Genomic DNA, 22,273 nt, shown 5'->3' with positions numbered 1-22,273 from the left:
GATAATTCGGCAATTCATTTGGCTTTAATAATCAGGTTTATGAAGAAAAACTTCATACTTGCAGACTTTGTACTCGTTTGTATCCTTGCCCAATTTGCACAATCTGGCGTCAGGCATTTATTGAAGCTACTGGGCATGGTTAAAACTCAAGACAGTGTAAGCACAATTATTCCAGATATTACAGGTTCCGACAAGTAAAGAATTTTTATAGTCATGCCACAAATAAGCTATATATTGATTATTGACCATTTGTGACATGCTATAACGAGCAAAAATTTAAAAAAACTAATAGGTAGGTTTAAAATTAATAAATACAAATGTATTCTGGCAGTGAACGAGTTAATTATGCTTTCTATTTGCAAAACTCCTCAACCTTAACACAAAATAAGAAAAAAAGTGAATTTTTAAGAAATTTGCGGGATTTCCCGGGTTAAAAAAACAACCGGGATCCCGGAATCCCGTTTCAGAAACCCTAATACAAGCCAGTTATTTGCAATACAGTAGAGTCCTGCTAGTCCGAACATCGCATGTTTCGGTCGGCGGAGAAGAAATTTTCTCTAACAAGAGGTTCACTTAAGGGTGTTCTCCTTTCTTGAGTGAAACACATGAGTAAGGCTTCATCAAGCTTGTCAAACATTGAGGGCCTTGTGCATGTTGATTTTCAACTGATTTTTCTGAAGTAGAAGCACAAAACTGCTCGATCTTTGCACAGTTTTTTCCAGTCAGTTATTGTGGCCTTGCCCACTCCAAACTCTACTGCCAATTTTGTTGCACTTTCACCCTTGTCCAGCTTATCTTTCGATGTACACATTGTGTGTTTCCATTTCATGGTCATCGTAGAAACAGACTAAACTAAACTAAAATAACGTAGAGTGAAGAGTACATTCAACGTCCACGATTAAAGCATGCTAACTCCCACAGTATCATCAGTCAACTGATTGGAATCCTGGACTGTGTATTAAAAACAATGTTTTTTACAGTTAAAATAATTTTAAGGTAAACAGTGAAGGCAGATTGTCATTTCAAAATTACAAAATTTGTTTTTGTTAACTGTTTGCGACCTCTATAGAGTACAAGTCAGATGAAATAAAAGTTGGGGCACTTACATCATTGATGTTGGATCTATATAAATCAGACCTGTTTTACTGCTTGCTTCTGCATTCTTTCAATTATTCAGCTAATCCAAATGGGCTCAGTCCCAATTAGTTTGGACTAGTGGGACTCTACTGTAATCTGTTTTAGTGTTTTTCCAAAAATAAAAGAAAACAATGGCGTAGAGTGTGGTTAGACTAATAACTAATAGAGAGGTTGAGGCGCACGTTTTAAACGTGTACGTGTGACGTTCGGCGCCGCTTTCCCGTAAGCCTAAAAGTTTGACAATGGTGTTTGGATAGTCGGTGGAATCACGCTCGACATTCCAAACACCATCGTCAAACTTTTAGGCTTACGGGAAAGCGGTGCTGAACGTCACACGTACACGTTTAAAACGTGCGCCTCAACCTCTCTATTAGTTATTAGTCTAACCACACTCTACGCCATTGTTTTCTTTTATTTTTGGAAAAACACTAAAACAGATTACAGTAGAGTCCCACTAGTCCAAACTAATTGGGACTGAGCCCATTTGGATTAGCTGAATAATTGAAAGAATGCAGAAGCAAGCAGTAAAACAGGTCTGATTTATATAGATCCAACATCAATGATGTAAGTGCCCCAACTTTTATTTCATCTGACTTGTACTCTATAGAGGTCGCAAACAGTTAACAAAAACAAATTTTGTAATTTTGAAATGACAATCTGCCTTCACTGTTTACCTTAAAATTATTTTAACTGTAAAAAACATTGTTTTTAATACACAGTCCAGGATTCCAATCAGTTGACTGATGATACTGTGGGAGTTAGCATGCTTTAATCGTGGACGTTGAATGTACTCTTCACTCTACGTTATTTTAGTTTAGTTTAGTCTGTTTCTACGATGACCATGAAATGGAAACACACAATGTGTACGTCGAAAGATAAGCTGGACAAGGGTGAAAGTGCAACAAAATTGGCAGTAGAGTTTGGAGTGGGCAAGGCCACAATAACTGACTGGAAAAAACTGTGCAAAGATCGAGCAGTTTTGTGCTTCTACTTCAGAAAAATCAGTTGAAAATCAACATGCACAAGGCCCTCAATGTTTGACAAGCTTGATGAAGCCTTACTCATGTGTTTCACTCAAGAAAGGAGAACACCCTTAAGTGAACCTCTTGTTAGAGAAAATTTCTTCTCCGCCGACCGAAACATGCGATGTTCGGACTAGCAGGACTCTACTGTATTGCAAATAACTGGCTTGTATTAGGGTTTCTGAAACGGGATTCCGGGATCCCGGTTGTTTTTTTAACCCGGGAAATCCCGCAAATTTCTTAAAAATTCACTTTTTTTCTTATTTTGTGTTAAGGTTGAGGAGTTTTGCAAATAGAAAGCATAATTAACTCGTTCACTGCCAGAATACATTTGTATTTATTAATTTTAAACCTACCTATTAGTTTTTTTAAATTTTTGCTCGTTATAGCATGTCACAAATGGTCAATAATCAATATATAGCTTATTTGTGGCATGACTATAAAAATTCTTTACTTGTCGGAACCTGTAATATCTGGAATAATTGTGCTTACGCTGTCTTGAGTTTTAACCATGCCCAGTAGCTTCAATAAATGCCTGACGCCAGATTGTGCAAATTGGGCAAGGATACAAACGAGTACAAAGTCTGCAAGTATGAAGTTTTTCTTCATAAACCTGATTATTAAAGCCAAATGAATTGCCGAATTATCGAGCTCTAAGCTTGATGCCGCTATTAAAGCAGCCAAGGTAGACAAATCAAGAATACTAGAGAGCGAAAGAAGTACTACAATCTCGAAAACGAACTCGAAAGCTTCCAGGCTACAGGTGAAAAAACACATAATATCTGTCTTCTCTTAAATGCATTAAACACTATTCCAATCACATCAATTGAATCGGAAAGGGCATTCTCGGTGGCAAGACTTTTCATTACTAAAATAAGAATTAGAGTGAGTTATCGGAGTATTGACCATCTTTGCTTTTTAAAATCTTATAAAAGTTTGCAATATTTTGTATTATATTTTATTTAAAAAACGAAAATTACCTTCTAAATTAGAAGTTCATTTTTTTAATTTTTAACTCAATTCAAAACATTTTTTTTGTTGTTGTTGTATGCAGTTTCCAGCAAACTTTAATTAATTTTTTTCTATTTGTGAAAATTTCTACGTTATTTAAAGGTAATTTTTATTATAGGCCTATAGACCTAACACAGCATTATTAATATGATTTTGGAGGTTACAAAACTTTAAAATTACTTTAAAAAATGGAAAATAATTATATCATTTGATTTCAAGATATTTTGTATACCTTAAAAATAATTAATTCTATCCCGGGATCCCAGGAAACAGTTCACTTTTATCCCGGGATCCCGGGACAAGCAAAATACCGGGAAATGAGAAACCCTAGCTTGTATACATATTTGAGATAAAGAATCTGAATGCTAACATACTCTAAATCAGGCCTGACTAACTTAGAATGGGGAGTGATCAACTTTCACAAGTGAAAAGCACCAATGACCTACTCCACATTTTTGTTTCTTGAAAGTTTAATAATCTATCCTAATGAAATCATTCTGCAAAATATATAGTAGGTCACAAATTTTTTTATTTTTCTTGGTACACTCATTTTGCACTGAACTGAATTGTTTATGGTTTAATAAAACAATTTCTACAATAACAACATACAGGTATCCCTCATACAACACAGTTTTGCTCTAACACTGCTAGAGAATTTGGGAAACCCCTACAAAATATCACAGTTTTTAAATGCAAACTCTGTTATTCAATATTTTTTTTTTATTCAAGTAAGAATCTATGTTGTCTCTAATTTTTCCACGAATTTTAGAACATTAAAATTTCAATTTGTTCTCTGCCTTTCATCAGGTTTACTTTAATAAAAACTGTAGGATAGCTAGAATAGAGAAGAAAAAAATTGCACTATCAACCAGGTGTCGTCGTTTGTTGCTTTCAGACTTTAGTCTTGAAGACTCTGTGTACATCATTGCAGTGATGTACACAGAGGACCAATGGGTCCTAGCATCAAGAGTAAAAAAAAAAACAAGTAAATTTTCCTAAAATCTTATTTTATTGAATTCACATTAAAATTTTTTCCATTCAATTTCATTCACCAAAGATTAAATCCTAAGTGCACCATTGTGTCACTGTGTTTTGTTTTTATAGATGGTCTTTGTATTTAGTAAAGTTTATTTAAACATTTTTAGGTAAGTGTTGTTAAACTTTTTTTAACTGTAGGTAAGTAATCATTCCTAAAAATGACCAACAAAATACAGCAATATCTTGGTACTCAAGCACTTCAGTATTCAAACACAAATGCTGGGGGGGGATCACTTGGTATTCAACTAAACAAATGCAACCTACTAGAATAAATTTTTGATTAATAACATATTTTTATTTTGTCATACATAAAAATAAAAAATGAAGATATTGCTGATTCAGAAAGATCAAGATCAACAAAAAAGCTCAGATGATGATAATACTTTGTAAAAAGAAAATGTCCTTGTTTAACTAAAATTAATATTAACACATAATATAGTATTTTAAATTGTGATTGTTAGTTAATTATTGATTGCTTTAATAAACATATTTTTCTTAGTAAAGAAAAAGAATAGTGTACTTTTGTTAACTTTTGAAACTTAACCCTATGTTTTTCACTAGTCCTTTGTTTCATATAGCACGAATTCACATAACATGGCACTTTTTTGCAATATAACTACTGTGTTATACAAGAGATAACTATCTAATAGCAATAACTGTCAACACAAAGGGCACTCCTTCCTATCCATCTCATAAAACAGTTAAAAGATTTCTTTTCGAATAATATGGATTTAATATTCCTATTAAAATTACAAATATTTTTTTGTGTTATAACGAGCCATATTATCTGAAATTGACTTGGTGGCCATACCTGCTTCTAGATTAAATTATCAAAATTAGCAGGTATCAGGTATCATTTAATATGTTTTATTCCATAAATGGACAATATTTAAATCAGAAAAACAAAAGTTCCACTTTTGCCATTATAGCCTATTCTGATTGTGTACTTTAAAACAGTTTATGCAATACAGTGTGAACAAGATATCAAATCAGTTTAAATTTGAAAAAGTGAATCAATTTAATTTGCTTTCCTAAACAAGCTTAAATCAGTTCCTGGCATCATAAGTTTTCTCTGAGGTCCAGTCTTATATCCAAAACATGGCAGAAGTAAATACTATAGTATCTAGAGCAAATGATCCAAGAAAAAAGTTTACCTATTATTAACTATTTGAAAAGAGAAGATTGATGATTTATATAAACCTAAATGTAAGAAAAGAATTAATGACCCAAGGAATCTGGATTATATGTAAAACGATTTTAATTCCCAGTGTAAATAATGTACTGTTTATCACTGATTAAAAAATAAAATTTTGTTAAAAATCGATCACAGTGAGTTCTTTTAATACAAATATAAAAAACTTTTGCAAAACCTATCAAATATCAAAGTGTCTATATAATAAACTTTTCTAATCTAACTGTAATAAGCTCTATCGATCAACTTTTATTTTACAATATTTTAAAATGATTCATCTCCAATCTCCAAATACAATATAAATTAGTACCCTTACACTTAAAGATCACTGCAAGGATGATAATGATCATCATCCTCTTTGCAGTGATTTTCATTCAATTAAATTATTAACTCAGAATTTCATTAAAAAATTATCTATATTTACACTGAAAGTAATAATTTGGACTTTAGGTTGAAGCAAAAATACAAATAATTTATACTTATTTATGGTTACAAAATTTTATCGAGTTACATAATTTACTGAATAAAAAAATTATGAAGTAAATATAATTTGTTTTTTGGTACTCAAAAAAAATTTACATATTTTTCTCTTTAAAGCTATCATCATTTACAATAAACTGATGGTAATCATACATTTAAACTGCTCAAATATAAACAGTATTTGAGCAGTTTTGAGCTTTGTAGGTCAATATAATTGATTTAACACTGTTGAGAAGCGATAATAGCTAATTTGACAAACTATATATGAAAATGTTCTAAACAATTGTATGGTACATATAAAAAAAAGATTTTTATAACTTGAAGAAAGAATTTTTAGGAACAAACAAAATTAATAAAAAATGTTAATGAAGTAAAAACAAAAGAAAGACATTAAAAGTATTAGTTTTTTTTAGTGACTTGGTAAATTAAAGCAAACAACTCATTGAATCATGCAATATTTATGAGAAAACTCACACCTAGCAGGAACTGCTTGATGTCTTCTAACCTTTTAACAGCAGTCATTCAGATCAATAGGCACTTCCAGCAGTTACACTAAGATCAAGAAAGGGGAATCTGAGTGTTTTCTTCTTTTTTAAAAATCATGAACAATAACCCACAACTGACAGTTGTTTAATGAGATCCAAATAAGATTATGAAGAAAAACAACTATTAAAGTTATTTCTAGGCTTTCCAAAAATTCTTCACTTTCTAATACTAAAATCCCTATAAGTCAAATGATTAACCACCACATACAAAATTTGTAAATTAAAATCTATCCTCAAATTGAATAAAAAAAATTGTAAACTATAATTTAAAATGGATTTTCACAAGGTAACATTTTAAGACAAAATTTTTACAAATGATTTATAAAATTATATATAATTAAAAATACAAGAAAAGACATTAGATTTTACACCTATTCCCAATAATGAAAGAAAACATTCCCATTTGTGTTATATATGCCTGTGACTTACTTAAAAGATCTAAAAACAAGCAACAATCAAGTGCTTTTACTATTAAAACCAATAAAATTAGAGAGACACAATTTGAAATTTTCAGGAAAATCACCACTACAAGTTTCACTCAGATTGATTATAATGAATTTTATATCACTGATCAAAAAATATTCCTGTAACAGGAAATTACTTTAAGTCAATATTTTCATATTATAGTTTTATTATAAGATATGATAATTTATTCGATTTTATAAAAATATTTTACTAACCTATGAGGAGAATGGCTATGTCTTCGCCTATCTCTTGAACGAGAACGAGACCTTGGAGTACGAGATCGTGATCGACTATAAGAGTAGCGACTGCGTCGTCTTCTGAAATAATACAAACAATTTCTCTTATTTCCAAACAGTGTAATCATTTATGAATAAAAAATATTTAAATATAACATAAAATTCATTAACTATGACCATATATCAAATTATATATATAATTTTATGATGCTAATTTCAAATTCAATATTTTCAAAAATAAAAATGCTTTCATTCATTGAAATATGCCTGATTTGTAAAATACATTTTTTTACTATGTAAATATTAGCACCATAATGTTCAATAAATAAAAATATTAGTAACCTTAATCAAAAAGTTACAAAGCTTGCAGCCTCAGTTTGACCATCTTCAGCATAAATGTAAACTGGAAAAAAAAATGTAATTTTTAAATTTACAAAATTCAACATTCAATTTTTCTCCATGTTTTTTCTAATACCTCTTCAAATACTGTCACTATAGCTTCTGTTATCCTTATTACCAGTTTCCATGCCAATAGCAATTTCAAAACATAACCTCACAAAAAAGTTGAAGGATTGAATCTAGTAGCCAAGATGAATATACTGTACTGTCAGTTCATTCCTCCCAATCCACTGATTGAGAAAGTTACATTGTAAGATAGCAAAAGAGATTTTTATTTACAGTTATATTTAGTTATTTTCTATTCTATTTCAGTTATTTTGAGTTCTGCAAACTGAGTTACATTAAGCCTCAATTGCTATCTCATTACTTCCTGGCTAGTACTCATTTGCATAATGATATTGTAGTCCATTAATTTTGGTTTGAATCGATTAAAATATTAAATAATACTGTATTATATATTTTGTAACCAGATAGTAGGAGAAACACTAGTTAGGAACATATTTATTTGATGTTCAATATTCATATTAACAGTATATGAAAGACCATTGTCACATTGATACAGCAAGCTAGACTTCTCTCCTGTTAGTGCATAACTATGGAATTTTAAGTGACTGATTGAACTGCTGCTGATTAATGATTTTTCTTCTGTTGTTTTCCCTATACAGGTTAACTGAGAATTTGAATAATTGTAATTAATACTAATAAGCATTTTGTTGTTGTTGTTGTCAAAGTTCATTGTGTCAGTATACAATACAAAGCATTTTGTTGTTGTAATTGTTGAAATTATAACTTTTGTTTTAAAGTCAAAATAATACAGTACTGGCATTTATAGCTTAATAAAGTTTTTCGATATTTTACAAAAACTGGTTCAAAAGTAATTTTTTTCTGAAATTTTGGACTTTGCAGCATAGGAATTGATAAGTAATCTCTAGTATGGTGTGTACCATCTTGCTGAAACAATATCTATGGTTGAAACTCTTCCAACTGATATACTACAAAAAGTTCATCAAGTCCAAATACATATTTGATGCTGTAATAATGGACTTGTAAAAAAATGTATGTGCACATACATTATATCTATTTACCTTTCCAAAGATATGACAGGTAACTTCATCTAAAAACAAACTTTAGCTAATCACTGTTTTTACATTTATAGGTTCAAGATATCAGTCACAAAAGCAGCACAACCTTTGATGGTGAATCTTCGGGCATGGGCATGCCATACAGTAAGCGTACTTATCTTTAAAAATTTTATGCATACCAAAGTTTTAGATTTTGAACAACAATATTTAAAAAAATGAAACAAATATGCCTTAATTAGAATAATTGTAATAAAACTAATGAAAAAAGGATGATAAGATGATAAACCGAAAGAATAATTTAGAAAAAAAGGGCAATAAACCTAAATCATATGATACATTACATGCCAGATGATTTCTCCTGATGTGTCACTTTGGGCACACATACCATAGGTTCACCACTTGACTAGGCAATCACCTAGGCTAGGGCTTGCAGAATTTGCACTTTGTATGCATACAATGTTAATTATATAAAACCTTAACCACTGTCCTCCTATAATGCCAAGTTGATCTGAAGTAGATTTGTAGAAACTGCACTGGAAACTTTACATAGTCTTTTCATTCAAAATTGGTCTCCCAGTTCTTCTAAAGTCCAATACTGCCAATCTCTTTAAACTTTACACACCAACCTTTAATGACTTTTTATCTGGTAATTCTGATCCACTCTGAAGTTTCACTGAACTGTAATTGGCAATTTTGTTTTGTGAAACCACAACCATATTGAGCTTTCTCCTGTAAAGATGCCATTCTAACACATGCAATTGCAGCATCACCTAGATCAGGGATGGGCAACCTAAACCTGCGGCACTTTTTTTTGCAGGTCACAAAAAATTATTTTTGTGACCCGCAAAAAAAGGGGTCGCAGGACCCACGTTGCATAAAATATGAATAAATATATCAATTTCCCCAGCTTAAGGAAGTATGCAGCAAAAATTCAAACATTATTTCTACAACTTATTTATGTGAATAGTTTTTCACATACGCAAGTTGTAGAAATGAATAGCAATGAATTTAGTAAAAATTAAAACAAGAAACCAGATAACAGACACATCAAAACTAAATAAATAATAAAACAATGGGGTCAGTTATTCTAAATATTAAAATAACATATTCTAAAAAATTTTTCTTTAAAAAGTCTCTTAAGAATTAACAAGCGAAAATCACTTTTTTAAAACCGATTTCGATAGAATTAAAAACAGAGATGGACTAGAAACTTTAGTATTTCTCACTTATTGATCTCTCTTTTCTATTTTGAACAACATCAAAATAGATATTTTATGCAAGGCCATACTCAAAAAGCCATTTAAGTTGCAGTGGTTTTAAAGATGTTTCCTTGTTTATTCAAACTTTTAGGTTTATTGTCATACATAAATTATAAAAAATAATGGATGAATTCTGGCACAAGTGGATCAATAAATAATTTTAAGGTTTTTTTTGGTATATACAAAATGAAATTGACAAAATATTCTTATAATCTGAAAAGTACATTTTAAAAATGGGTTCATTAAGTTTTTTAGGAAAAGCTTGTAATAGTTTTCAAATAGACTCCTGAATAATTTTGAAACAGTCTGTTTTATTTACAATCATCAGTCTTACATTTTTTAATAGTTGAATTTCAATAATAAATACTGAAATTGAAGTTAGATATTTGTTACAGACTGAAACTGACCTGAACTGTTCTCAATAGAAATATACTCAACATTACAGTTCACAGATAGGAGTTATCAATAATGCTTAATTTTATTTCATTATATAATATAGTGACTCCAGTTTGCCTGGTTTGGGTCATGGAACCATCACAAGTATATTGGGTAGTGTGAGCAAACAGTTTGGTCTAGGCAACAACATAACAAAAAGTTCTAGGAATCAGCCTAAATTATGCCACAATCATCATAATTATATATAGCAGGGGTGGCAAACATGTCAATTGCAAAGCCAATTTTGGTTGATTGCTTGCGATGTCTTGACTTAATGTGTTACACTTGTAACCAAACGCAACTGTAATGATATCGGACCTCCGTGTCCTCCCTTAGATGCAGTTTTGTTGGTCCATGTGCAATTCATTTGCATACAGTTGTAAAAGGAGAATAAGAAATGTAGACAAAGGATCATAAAACTGAAAAAAGGCGGGAAGAGGGACAGAGAGAGTACATCGGGACACAGTAGAGAGAGGAAGGGTGAGTAGTGGTCCCCGAAAGTGACAATGTTGAGTTTCAATTTTTCTTCTGTTTAAAATGTACCTTTTATTCATGTTTTAAATTAAACTGTGGCTTTTCTTATCTATCTAAACATAGTATGTATTTCACACCTCCCCTCGCAACTTAGACTATACCTATGATAACAAGTCTATCATAACACATTTTTAAGATAAAAAGTAATCTTATGCACACAAAAGTTGGCCACCCCTGATATATAGCATAGTTTTTACATAAATTTTTGTAATCAGGGAAAGATAATGATTACTGTGAAATAATCAATAAAGCATAGTATCAATTATTTTATTTAACAAGGAAGTAACAATTTAATTAAAATACTTACCGACTATAACCTGGGCTCCTATCTCTGTAATAGGGAGATCTGCTTCGAGAACGCCTGCGGCTACTTCTATAATCATCATATCTACTTCCATAATATGGCGAGCGTGGTCGACGAGGACCTCTTTCTTTATTTCTCATTTCAGAGGGAGCTTAATTATGAAAATATCTAGTTAAATTCATATAAAATATAACGTATAATGCATTTAAAAGTTTGTAACAAAAGAAGCATTGATGACCAAATATAACAAAGTGAGACATGTATTTCTTTATGTTTTTCACCACTATTCCTGTTGCTCCTATTACTATTGGAACAACAGTCATCTGTGTATTCCATAGGCAGTTAACTTCCAATTTCAAAAAATGATATTTACTCAATTTTTCCATTTCTTTAGCACCAATGTTATAATCTGATGGTACAGTTATATCTATTAAAAATGTTTTATTACGATTTTTATCAACATAAATTAAATCTGGTCTATTGTGAGATACAGTGACATCAGTTTGGACAGGCATTTCCCCATAGTATCTTGGCCGAATCATTTTCCTTAACTTGTGGTGGCTGGAATAATATTTCCTTCCACCATTGGTGGAAGGAAATATTACTCCAGCCACTAGTAGACATACTGGGCAAGGTTATTATTATTATACAATATTTAGTGGGTTATATTCAGTTGATACCAGTGGCTGTGTACTATGCCGGACCAGAGTCAACCAAAAACTGAAATTAAATAAGCATGTCAGTGTCTGTATTCAGGAATTTCCTAACAATATGGCATGTATTCAATACAGTGGCCTCTGTAGTGTGATGTATGTATTTCTATTCAATTGTAATATTTCCAGGCTTTTATGTAGTGTGTGCAATATGATATTTGTAGAGGAAAGAACAATAAACACTATCCATCCTTCACAGATGCCTTATTTCCTGGGCAAGTTCTGTGTATTTGATGATTTTTTCCAGTGCACGTGTTTTGTACATTGTGAATATTTGGAACGGATATGTCTATAACGTATGCGATTTTATTGTTTGTCAACAAGTGTAATGTCTGGTTTGTTGTGGTAAATTATTTTATCAATGATTATGGCTGTTGTTGTTGTACATTTTGTGCGTGTTGTTTTCAAGTATTGTCTGTGGGATATATTTGCAGTATGGTTCGTGGATGTCTAATAATTTGTGTTTGTTCGCAAGCTTTTGGTGTATTATATTTGCTATTTTATTATTATCAAAATGGAAGAAACATTTGTTTTCATATTTATATATTGTAATGTATATACTCATTCATTAAAATTATAATTTATGATAAGACCACTCAACTGTATTGCTATCTACATACTATAATTTGTAAAGTTATCCTAAAAGAGTTCTTAGGATAAGTCACCATCCTAAGAGCTCTAAATTGGTCTTTATACCTTGGTGTGTCACTAAATTGGAGATTATAAAATAAGTCTATTGTATTAATCTCTTATAGAACAATCTTCAAAATTTATTTCAATAATATATTATTATTATATTGTAAATTTTCAAGTGTTTTATCATGGTCAGATTAGAAATGGATGGAATTGAGAATATAAATAAATTTTATTGCATTCACAGTTGTGCGAATAACAAATCTAGGATGTAAATATTTAATTTCCAAATATTCCAGAAACATTAAAAATGTTGAAATTATATATAAATTTAAATTTAGAAGCACATGTACACTCTCCTAAGAAAAAAACCTAATATAAAAATTAATGTTTATATGCATATATAGTTATTTAACTTTTCCACAATCTAATAAAAAAAATAATTAAAAATTTTTTCTTTTCTTTTAGAAATAAAACTTACTTTCTGGCTAAAATCAAAGAATAAAACAAAAATATATTTTACTGACTGACAAATACATTTATGTTTTTGACTGAAAACATATAAGTAAATATATCAAGAGATTGTGATTTTATCAGGTTTTTTCCTTAGGTGAGATTAAACAGTTCAAAAAACAAATTATCATATGAACAAAGATTCCACTTACTTTTACGATCACCTTGAGCAAATTCAATCTCCAATTCTCTGCCAAAAAAACGTGTGCGATCTAATGCATATATCGCATCTTCTGCATCTCTAACATCTTCAAATGTATTCTGATGTTAAGGATTATTTTTATGCATAATAATTGTAAATATTGAATGGTATAAAAAAGTTAAAAATTTTCATTTACTTTATTTAGTTTATCGTTAACATTGAAAAAGTAAATTAAGTAAACCTTCTAAAATAAAGACATCCAAACAAAGACTTTTAAAATAATTTCAAAATTTAACAATTTATCCTAGAATAAAGCAAAAAAATGATATAATACTCTTTTTAGTAAATTGTTCAAAATCTTTCTCATTATTACATAATTCTGTATAATTTATTCAAATTATGTATTTAATATTTTTTTAATATGAACTAACTCATTCACACATATTAAAGTAAGTTAGCTTATAAACTGGCCTAATTTATAAGCAAACAAAAACTTTTTTTTGTATACTGTAAATGTAACTTTATGTACTATATATCAAATAATTTTAAATTCATTAGTTACTTTAAGAATGTTATCTGTATATGCAATAAAATATGTTAATCATAGAAATTGTATTGCAATTAAAACTTAGAAATAATATAACCTAATCAATAAAAACTATTATTATGGAATGTGTTTAATAATATATAGCACAGTATCTGAAATTTCATTGATTTGTATATTTTTTAACATTGTTAAGATAAAAGTAAGTCAAATTTAGAAAGTTCTCTCTTTCCTTGCATTAGACATTAAAAATGCTTTAAGAACTTTTGTTGTTATATTTCAATCAATATTTTTTTTTATCAGTTTAGCAAAAACAAATCTAAAAATGTAATACTAGTTTGCACTAATGTTTCAGTTATCTGAATATTGTCAATAATTTTAACATATTGAAATTTCTACAGAGTTTTTATCAAACATTAAAGATGTTCTAAATAATCCAATGTGTTAGTTGCTGAATTCTTTTTTGCTGTATTACAAAAAATGTATCTTAACAAAATGATCATTCTAGTGCAATAATATAATAAAATACAAATGTCTTGAATGTTATCTGAAGTGCTATAAAATTTTTAAATTCTGAATCAGAATTTGACCACTAGTAACTGAATTTCATAATAATATTGTTTGAATTACTACAATTATATTTTACAATCTGAGTTATTGCTTATAAAATAGAAATTCTAAATGCCTTCATACAAAATGTTAGCAATTTCTCTAATTTCTTGACAAATTATTTGTGAGTATTAAAAATAAAATTCTTTGGTTTTCAAAGTAACTAATAGCTTCTTCTCAACTAACTGATAAAAATTAAATTATATTATTTTGTCTAAATTTAACATACTGGAGTATAAGTTCCTATATACAAAATATATGCAACCATCCTAGGATCATCAAATGACTATCAGTTGTTTCATTATAATGGAATGAAACAAGATTTGTAATTGAAAATGGTATGATTCATAATATTTATAGGAAAAAGCATCAAGCTGATAAATTTCATTAATACAACAAGAAATGTTAAATCAAACTATTGTACTATGCAATTCAGTATTTTTCTATTTTAAACAGGGACTGGAAATTGAAACATGCATGAATTTTTTTCATAGCATCATCATCATCTATTGACTTTTTAAACATTTCTGAAATTTAAAATAAATAGCAACAGCTCATTTTTCTAAGATTAACAGTTTAGAAAAAGTAGACACAGAAGCTAAGATCAAATATTGTCAAAGAAACATGAATACAAAAGTTACATTATTCAGTAATCACTGATGACATCAGATTTTTAGTAAGCTTAGTTAGCTTACTTAGCTGAACAAACAAATAGATGCAAACAGATGATTTACTTAATAATCAAATTTAATTTTCTTTTCTTGAAAAATTCTTAAATACTTCAAAGTGCAAAGAATAAACTAATAAATATTTTATTGAATTCTATCATAATCTCAAAATTGTTATATTGAAGAAACTCATTATCCTAATGTAAATGAAAGAATTGGGAAAATTTCTAAACTCAGAATTTATTTCCACAAACTTGAAACTAACTAGCATCTTCATTGTGTTATAATAAAAAACTATTCTTGTTTTTTAAACTTGAAGTAATTGTGAAACCATTTCATTTCATATGGCACAGATATCTAGCAGAAAAGAGACCAAAATTTAAATATAAATAATATCCACAAAATCTATGTTTGAACATCAATTCTGCTTTGTGACATAATATAAATTAGTAAAACTAATGTTTTACTATATTAATCAAATCATGAATATTAAAGTCCCAATGAGAAAAATTCACATAATTACTTTATTTCTAATTTTTGGCAAAAACATGTATCAACCAATGAAAAATATAATTAACGTATTTGTGATATTGCTATATTTCTAGCATTGAATTTGTAAATATTTGAATAAATAGAATATAAATAGATAATTAAAAAATATATTTTTCATAAATATTTTTTATAGCATCATTTATGCAAATCACACAAAGGCTTAATTTTTCTTAATATTGAATTGTTTTTTAATTCTAGTTATTCAGTTAATGTAATATAAAATTGAACATTTTAATTAAATTTTGTGTATATTTAAAATCCAAAAGTAAAGTAATATTTATAACCATTTAAGTATATAGTTCATTATTTGAATAGTTGATTATTTGAATAATCAACTATCCATATAATTAAATCAAAATTATCCATATAATTAAATGATTTAGTTGACAAAAAAAAAATACATTCCAAAAACTGCTCAATTTTAAAATGAAAATTCAAAATTTCAGAAGTTGTAATTAAAATAAATTACATACAAAAATTACTAAATAAATATAAATTATTATAATAAATATTAATTTAATAATTTAAGTAAATTCTTAAAACACTGACTAGGATAAACAATTTTGTCAAAAGCATTAGAAATAGAGTAATTCTTTTAAAGTGAATTTTGATATTACTTTAAACATTATCATCATTTGAAAACAACAACCAAAAATACTTGTATGAAGTAATGCCATCAAGAATTTTTTAAATGATGAAAATGGATACAGCAAATTTCATAATTATTTATTGTAATAAAATTTTTTAAGTATTTACTTACTTTTTTCTTTTTATGTATAATGGTATATATTTTATTTTTGAATATTTTATAAAAATAAAGCTATGTTGTTACTTAGATATAATTATCATTTTTCCTTTATATAATCTTTAAAATTTATCAAAATGCAAATTTTCACATTTTAAGATAATATTAGTTTTAAAACACAATGAACAGGTTCTAAAAGACACTGACAGTCAATAAAAATTCAAATATATAATGAATGCAATTTAAAAAAATTTAAAAAGTAGAAAATAAAATTTATAGAAAAATTACCAGAAAGGAAAAAAAACACAGTAAGACTCCGCTTAACACTGATTCAATATAATGCGGTCTATTCGAAGTCTAAAAAAAGCTCAAAATTTACGCAGATTTAAATTATCACGGCATTTCATCGCTTCTTATATAATACGATTATTTGCAAACACAAACCAATCAGCAATAGGTGGCAAAAAAGTGTACTTTCTTTAAATCTATGTTTGGTGCAATTTTGGAAAAAATATATCATCATGGATGCCATAGTAAATATCAATTTCGCTTGGCAAGAATTAACTGATAAACACACAAATGAAGTGTGGAAGAAGTTATGGCTGAAGGTATCCATGAATTCTCAACGAGAAGAGCCCATCGTTGTATCGTTACGTTGACCAAACTCAACCTAATCGATAAAGCAGGACTAGGAGATATAGACGAGCAGGATATTAAGGAGTTAATACAGGTTTCTGGTGAGAGCCTTACCAATGATGACCTTCAAGAACTGGCAGAACATGGAATTCATGTGGAACTGGAAAATAGAGATTCTGAAAACAAAGAACCCAAAAACTTTCTCTATAGATTTCCTTAGTGAAAGTTTGGTAAGATAACCGAAATCATTGATCAAATTGTAGCAAATGATCCAGAGTTTGAAAGGAGTGCAAAAGCAAAATAAGGCATTTTGGATAAAATCTTCTGCTACTGACATTTGCTTAAGGAAAGAAAAAAGTGACAAATGAAACTTCACAACTTTATTGCAAAAGAAAAAGAATTTCAGAAAAGTCAGGACCTTCATCACAAAAAATGAACTTTATATTTCTGTGTGCACATGTTTGTGTTATTTAACACATATCAATATTATTATACAAATTAATATAAAAATAACTTAAAATTAAAGTAAAATTTGTTTATATTTGGTCATGTGTTTCCCTATCCCTATTTATTCTATGTTAAAATGACCTCATTTAACACTGTTCGCTTAGTGCTTTGTTGTCTAGAAAAGCATCCCCCACATTAAGTGGGGTCTTACTATATATATATATAGACACAGTGGTACCTCAGGATACGAAATTAATCCGTTCCAAAACTGAGATCGTATCATAAAAATGTCGTAAGGTGAATCATTTTCCCCCCATACTATTACATGTAAAACCAAATAATTTGTTCCAACACAAAAAAAAAAAAAAAAAACACTCAAATTAAAGCTAAATAGTACATTAAAAAAACTATAGTAAGGAAAACACTGAAAAATGCATTTTGTAGTTGTAAATGCATAAATAAACATAATAGAATAATAATTGATTTTTAAAAAAATGTAGTTTTATTTGCACTTTACCTTTGAGGATAGATGACAGTGAGGTGTAAATTGGTGGTGGAAGAGAGGGAAAGGGAAACGATACTAAAACTTAACTTACATAACATAATGTAACAATAACTTAAAAGTAACTTAGAAAAGATTTAAAAAATTAGTGTTGTTTTAAATATATATATTTAAATTTTTATTCACTGCTTTTTGCTTTCTTTCCTTCACTTCCACCAGAACTTTCACTGGATAGAGGTCGCTTGGTAAAATATCTATCCACAGAGGTTTGGCTTTGCCTACTTTTTAAAATGTTTCTAAAATGACTTAGGCAAATGTCATTACTCTGAGCAGCAATACACCCAGTGTGAACCTTTTTGGGATGTTTCTTTTCAATAAAATCAGTCACTTTCTGATAATACCTCGAGATTTCCTTTATCAAGCAAGATCCTTCCACGACAAAGCAAACACGCGGACTGAGACCGATGAACAGAAGTGAATAAAAAATAGTGCTGCGAACTAATGTAACGTCATATGGTGAGTTTTGTTTGTATCATGGAGCAAAAAAAATGTTTGAATTTCATGTCATATACTGAAAATTTCGTATGCTGAGGTGTTCATATCTTGAGGTACCATTGTACATATAAATGGATGTGTTTGTGCCTATACGTCACTCTGCAGCAAAAACTATACATCGCACATGAATGGTGTTTGTATGTGGTAGTAGCCCAAGTCTCCCATCATGCACTATGGTGGTTGTGTCTCAATAGCTATAGGGGTGAGAGAGATATGTGGTTTGAAAGTGGTTGACTTCGAAAATGTGTGACGCTTCAATGAGAATGGTCCAGTTTTTTCTGGAAATACCCCATGAAAATAGCATTTTCATGACATACCCTTTGTACCAAATTTCACCTAGAGGTGAAATTTGGTACAAAGGGTATGTCATGAAAATGCACACTAAGAAGGGATTTTTCAAAATTTTCCCACAGGGGGAGAGGGAAAGCATTAAGGCTTAACCTGAAGAAAGGCTTCTACTGTACTATTTTAGATGTGATTTTTTTGTTTTTAATTACGTTTAGTCTTCATTGAGTACTTAGGGGTATAAATTAATAACATTTCAGACATTGTTATAAATATTTTTTATATATTTTGATATTTTAACCAAATGTTCAAACCGTTTTAAATTCAAATTTCTTTTTGCATATTGGTTCAATTATAGAACGATTGTAAATGTTCCAGAAAATTTATCAAATTAAAAACAGTTTGTTTGATTCTCAGCAATTCTCATCATTCTCAGCAGTAGGTGTTAAATAACAATTACTATGGTTGTTGAAATACTGAATATAAATGGGTTTGCTTGCAAAATCCGCACGAGCGAAGCCACGGGTAACAGCCAGTATATAATAAAATAGATGTATTTAACAATAAAATTTGATTTTAAAGTTTATTATAATTTAACAGAATCAAAATTTAAGATTCTGCAATATAATTGTTCAAAATGCAACCTAATATAATTGTTCAAAATTTATCTAATTTTCTGACAGTTCATATTAATAAAAGCATTCAATAAATATAATAAATCTGTTTATCTGTTGAAATCTGTCTGATGTGAATTCTGAAATCAGATATGTGCAACAGTTTTAATAATTGCAAATATGAATTACATTTTAAATTCTTTAACATTTTCAATATCATCTTTCTGTGAAGCAAGACTTTTCCTGTAGTTGTTAAAGACAAAATATCAATTTCAAATTCAGCTAACTGAGAATGAAATGAATGACAATATCATTAATGACATCACATTTTAATAACTTCATACCAAGAAACTACCTGTCCTATCTGTCATATGAATAATTATTTTTACTCCACGTGTTCATTCCTTTTATTTCCATTATATTATGAAACATAAATTTTTAAAGTTAAACAAGTATAACACTTACTACAGAAAATAATAATTTAGATTATGTTACAAGATATGGAATGAAAAATTTTTCACAAGAGAGATGCTAGCACAAAACGTTTAGGAATTATTGGTATAAATGAAATATAAAATTTTTCAAAATATTTGTTATAAATTAATTTTTAATATGAAATTTGCTGTATCATTTAGCATGTAATGTTTTAATTACTAAATCCAAATATGATTCCAGATTAAACTTAATTTTAAAATGTAAGACCTAGCCACACAAAATTCTCTTCCAAAATCCACAAACTCCATCACCAATAAATTAAAATTAGAGTGTACATGAAAAGCATATGAGTTTTCCTGAATAAATGGATATGTTTTGCATGTTCTGTGCACATAGCTGTACAATACCTGAAACACTTGACCTTTTTTTCATCCAATGAAGCCCTTGCTTGTGTTTCAAAATGAATGACTTTTTCAATTCTCTTTTGTATTTCTGTTGCCATGGCTTGAAACTTTACATGCTTTGGAAGACATAAACCCTTGCCATGCAAACTTAAATGAAATTAGCTGTACTTGACTGGTGTCTTTGTACATGGGATTCAGCTCTTGCTTGAACCCTTGTTTCTTTCTCCAACGACTTGAATCTTTGTTTTAAACCCATTTTGCCTTTAGTTACTTGACATACTTGTTACTTTCTTGGATGTCAATTCTAACAGAATAATTAAAGATAAATTGTTAATATAGGTTAATCAAAATGAAATTTAAACACGACTGATAAAAATGTTACGATAAATGGTACAGTGATAGAGCAAGGTGCAGAAAGGAGACATTTGTAGTTTTTTGCATAAAATTTAAACTATTTATATTTTATAAATTCAGATAAACCTAGTTTCTTAACTTTTTTAACAGTTTTTGAAAACTTATAACTAAAAATTTTATTAGATATATGCTTTTGTTAAGTTATTAATTAAATTCTAATTAAATTCTTCACCATGGGTTAAGATTTTTAACATTGACTTTCTAATAATAATAAAAATATGCATTTGGATGGTTCAATTTTGCTAAAGGATATTGAATATAAGCAAAACCCCTGGTTCTACGGGTGTAGTAATCCAAAGGTATGTAGACATCAGTTATGGGACCATATTTAGCAAAAAGACTTCTTAATTCTTCAGGTCTGAATCAAAATAAGCAATTGTTTAGAAAACTTAAATAAGAACTTTAGATTAATGTATGATGGGAAAAAAATCAGCATTAATTTTGAAATTAAGAATTTTTAAATGCCCATTCATAAAATCTTTAATTGATATTGTTATAAAATGGATGTAATATGAAGAATAGCATTCAAAATCATTTACATGTATGTATATACAGAGCATCAAAGATAATTTACAATTTTTTGTGTTACACACTAAGACAAAACTAATATTTTTTAATGAAAATTGCAAAGTTATACAAAATAAATACATTATCTTCTAAGCAGAATTTACTAAATTTACTAGATAGAAAATATAATTGCTATGATAGTACACACTAATTCAAAGTAACTATTACTTGAGATTGTTTGGATTACTGAAGTTATATATGAATAAAAAACCAAATAGAACTACAGAACAAATTATTTAATAAATAAATATATAGTATATATATACATGCATATTTATTGATTAAATAATTTGTTCTGTAGTTCTATTGTACTATAGACTTGAATGTTAAGTATATATTTAAAAGCTTTTTATACTATATTTGATATACTTAATATTACATTAAAATATGTAGTAATATCAATTTTATTTTTTGAAAACAACAAATTTGTATTCTGATTTCTTTGCTTTTGCTCTAAATATAAAAACTATATCCACAGAATAACTATTTTCTTGCTCTCACCCAATACTATTTTAAAAGCTCAATAAAACTTTAATTTAATTGAATAATTAATAATAATAATTAATAATTTAATTGAATAAACTTATTTTTTAAAAATATATATGTATCACCAAAGCTATAATTTATAAATTTTACAAAAATTTAAAACGTATACACAGACAGTGATTGACCAATTATCAGATTTTTTTTTAAAACAAGTATTTGATATTATTAGCTAGCATTTTGTATAACAGCTCATTTTGTTTTCATTATTGCATACATTGCTAATTAAGCTTCTTTAATACTTCTTTTAGCAAAGGTAACAAGTACCACCAAATCATTTGCCCATCAGCAGACACAATATGGGATATTTTTTGAAAGATGAAATAGTTTTGAACAACAATCTGAAGTTTTGGTATGTATAAAAAAGTTAAACAGATCTCAGACCTTTTAAAAAAAGGAAGAAAATCTCTTTTTATTTCAAAATCTAGTGAGTGTTTCCTGAAATATAAGTGAGAGTGTATTAACTAATTCTAAGTCTATGTTATTAGTGATGGATGAGGAAGTGCCTGTAGTATCATTAGTGGTAGTTGTATGTGTGCTATTATCAATTCTTGTTGCTGCACTATCCTGACAGGTTACGTGATCTTCATTAATAATGTTAAATGTTTCTGTC

The 22,273-nt window shown here is 28.6% G+C and overlaps 1 protein-coding gene across 1 annotated transcript in view; it reads right to left on the bottom strand.

Moving 5' to 3' along the window:
• Positions 1–22,273, bottom strand: part of LOC111619652 (serine/arginine-rich splicing factor 12-like) — a 57,717-nt gene that overhangs the window by 17,330 nt on the left and 18,114 nt on the right. The window contains exons 2-5 of the mRNA XM_023361414.1: positions 20,804–20,908; positions 13,151–13,254; positions 11,143–11,290; positions 7,106–7,207 (exon numbers count right to left, since the gene is read on the bottom strand). Of these exons, the coding sequence (XP_023217182.1) occupies positions 7,106–7,207; positions 11,143–11,290; positions 13,151–13,254; positions 20,804–20,908 (459 nt within the window). The remainder of the gene's footprint in view (positions 1–7,105; positions 7,208–11,142; positions 11,291–13,150; positions 13,255–20,803; positions 20,909–22,273) is intronic.

This window comes from Centruroides sculpturatus, unplaced genomic scaffold (genome assembly GCF_000671375.1).
Source record: "Centruroides sculpturatus isolate CEXI.00-Female unplaced genomic scaffold, Cexi_2.0 scaffold25, whole genome shotgun sequence".
In the NCBI taxonomy this organism is placed as follows: Eukaryota; Metazoa; Arthropoda; class Arachnida; order Scorpiones; family Buthidae; genus Centruroides; species Centruroides sculpturatus.
Note: the sequence above shows the minus strand (reverse complement) of the source record. Positions and strands in the feature narration are given on the sequence as shown.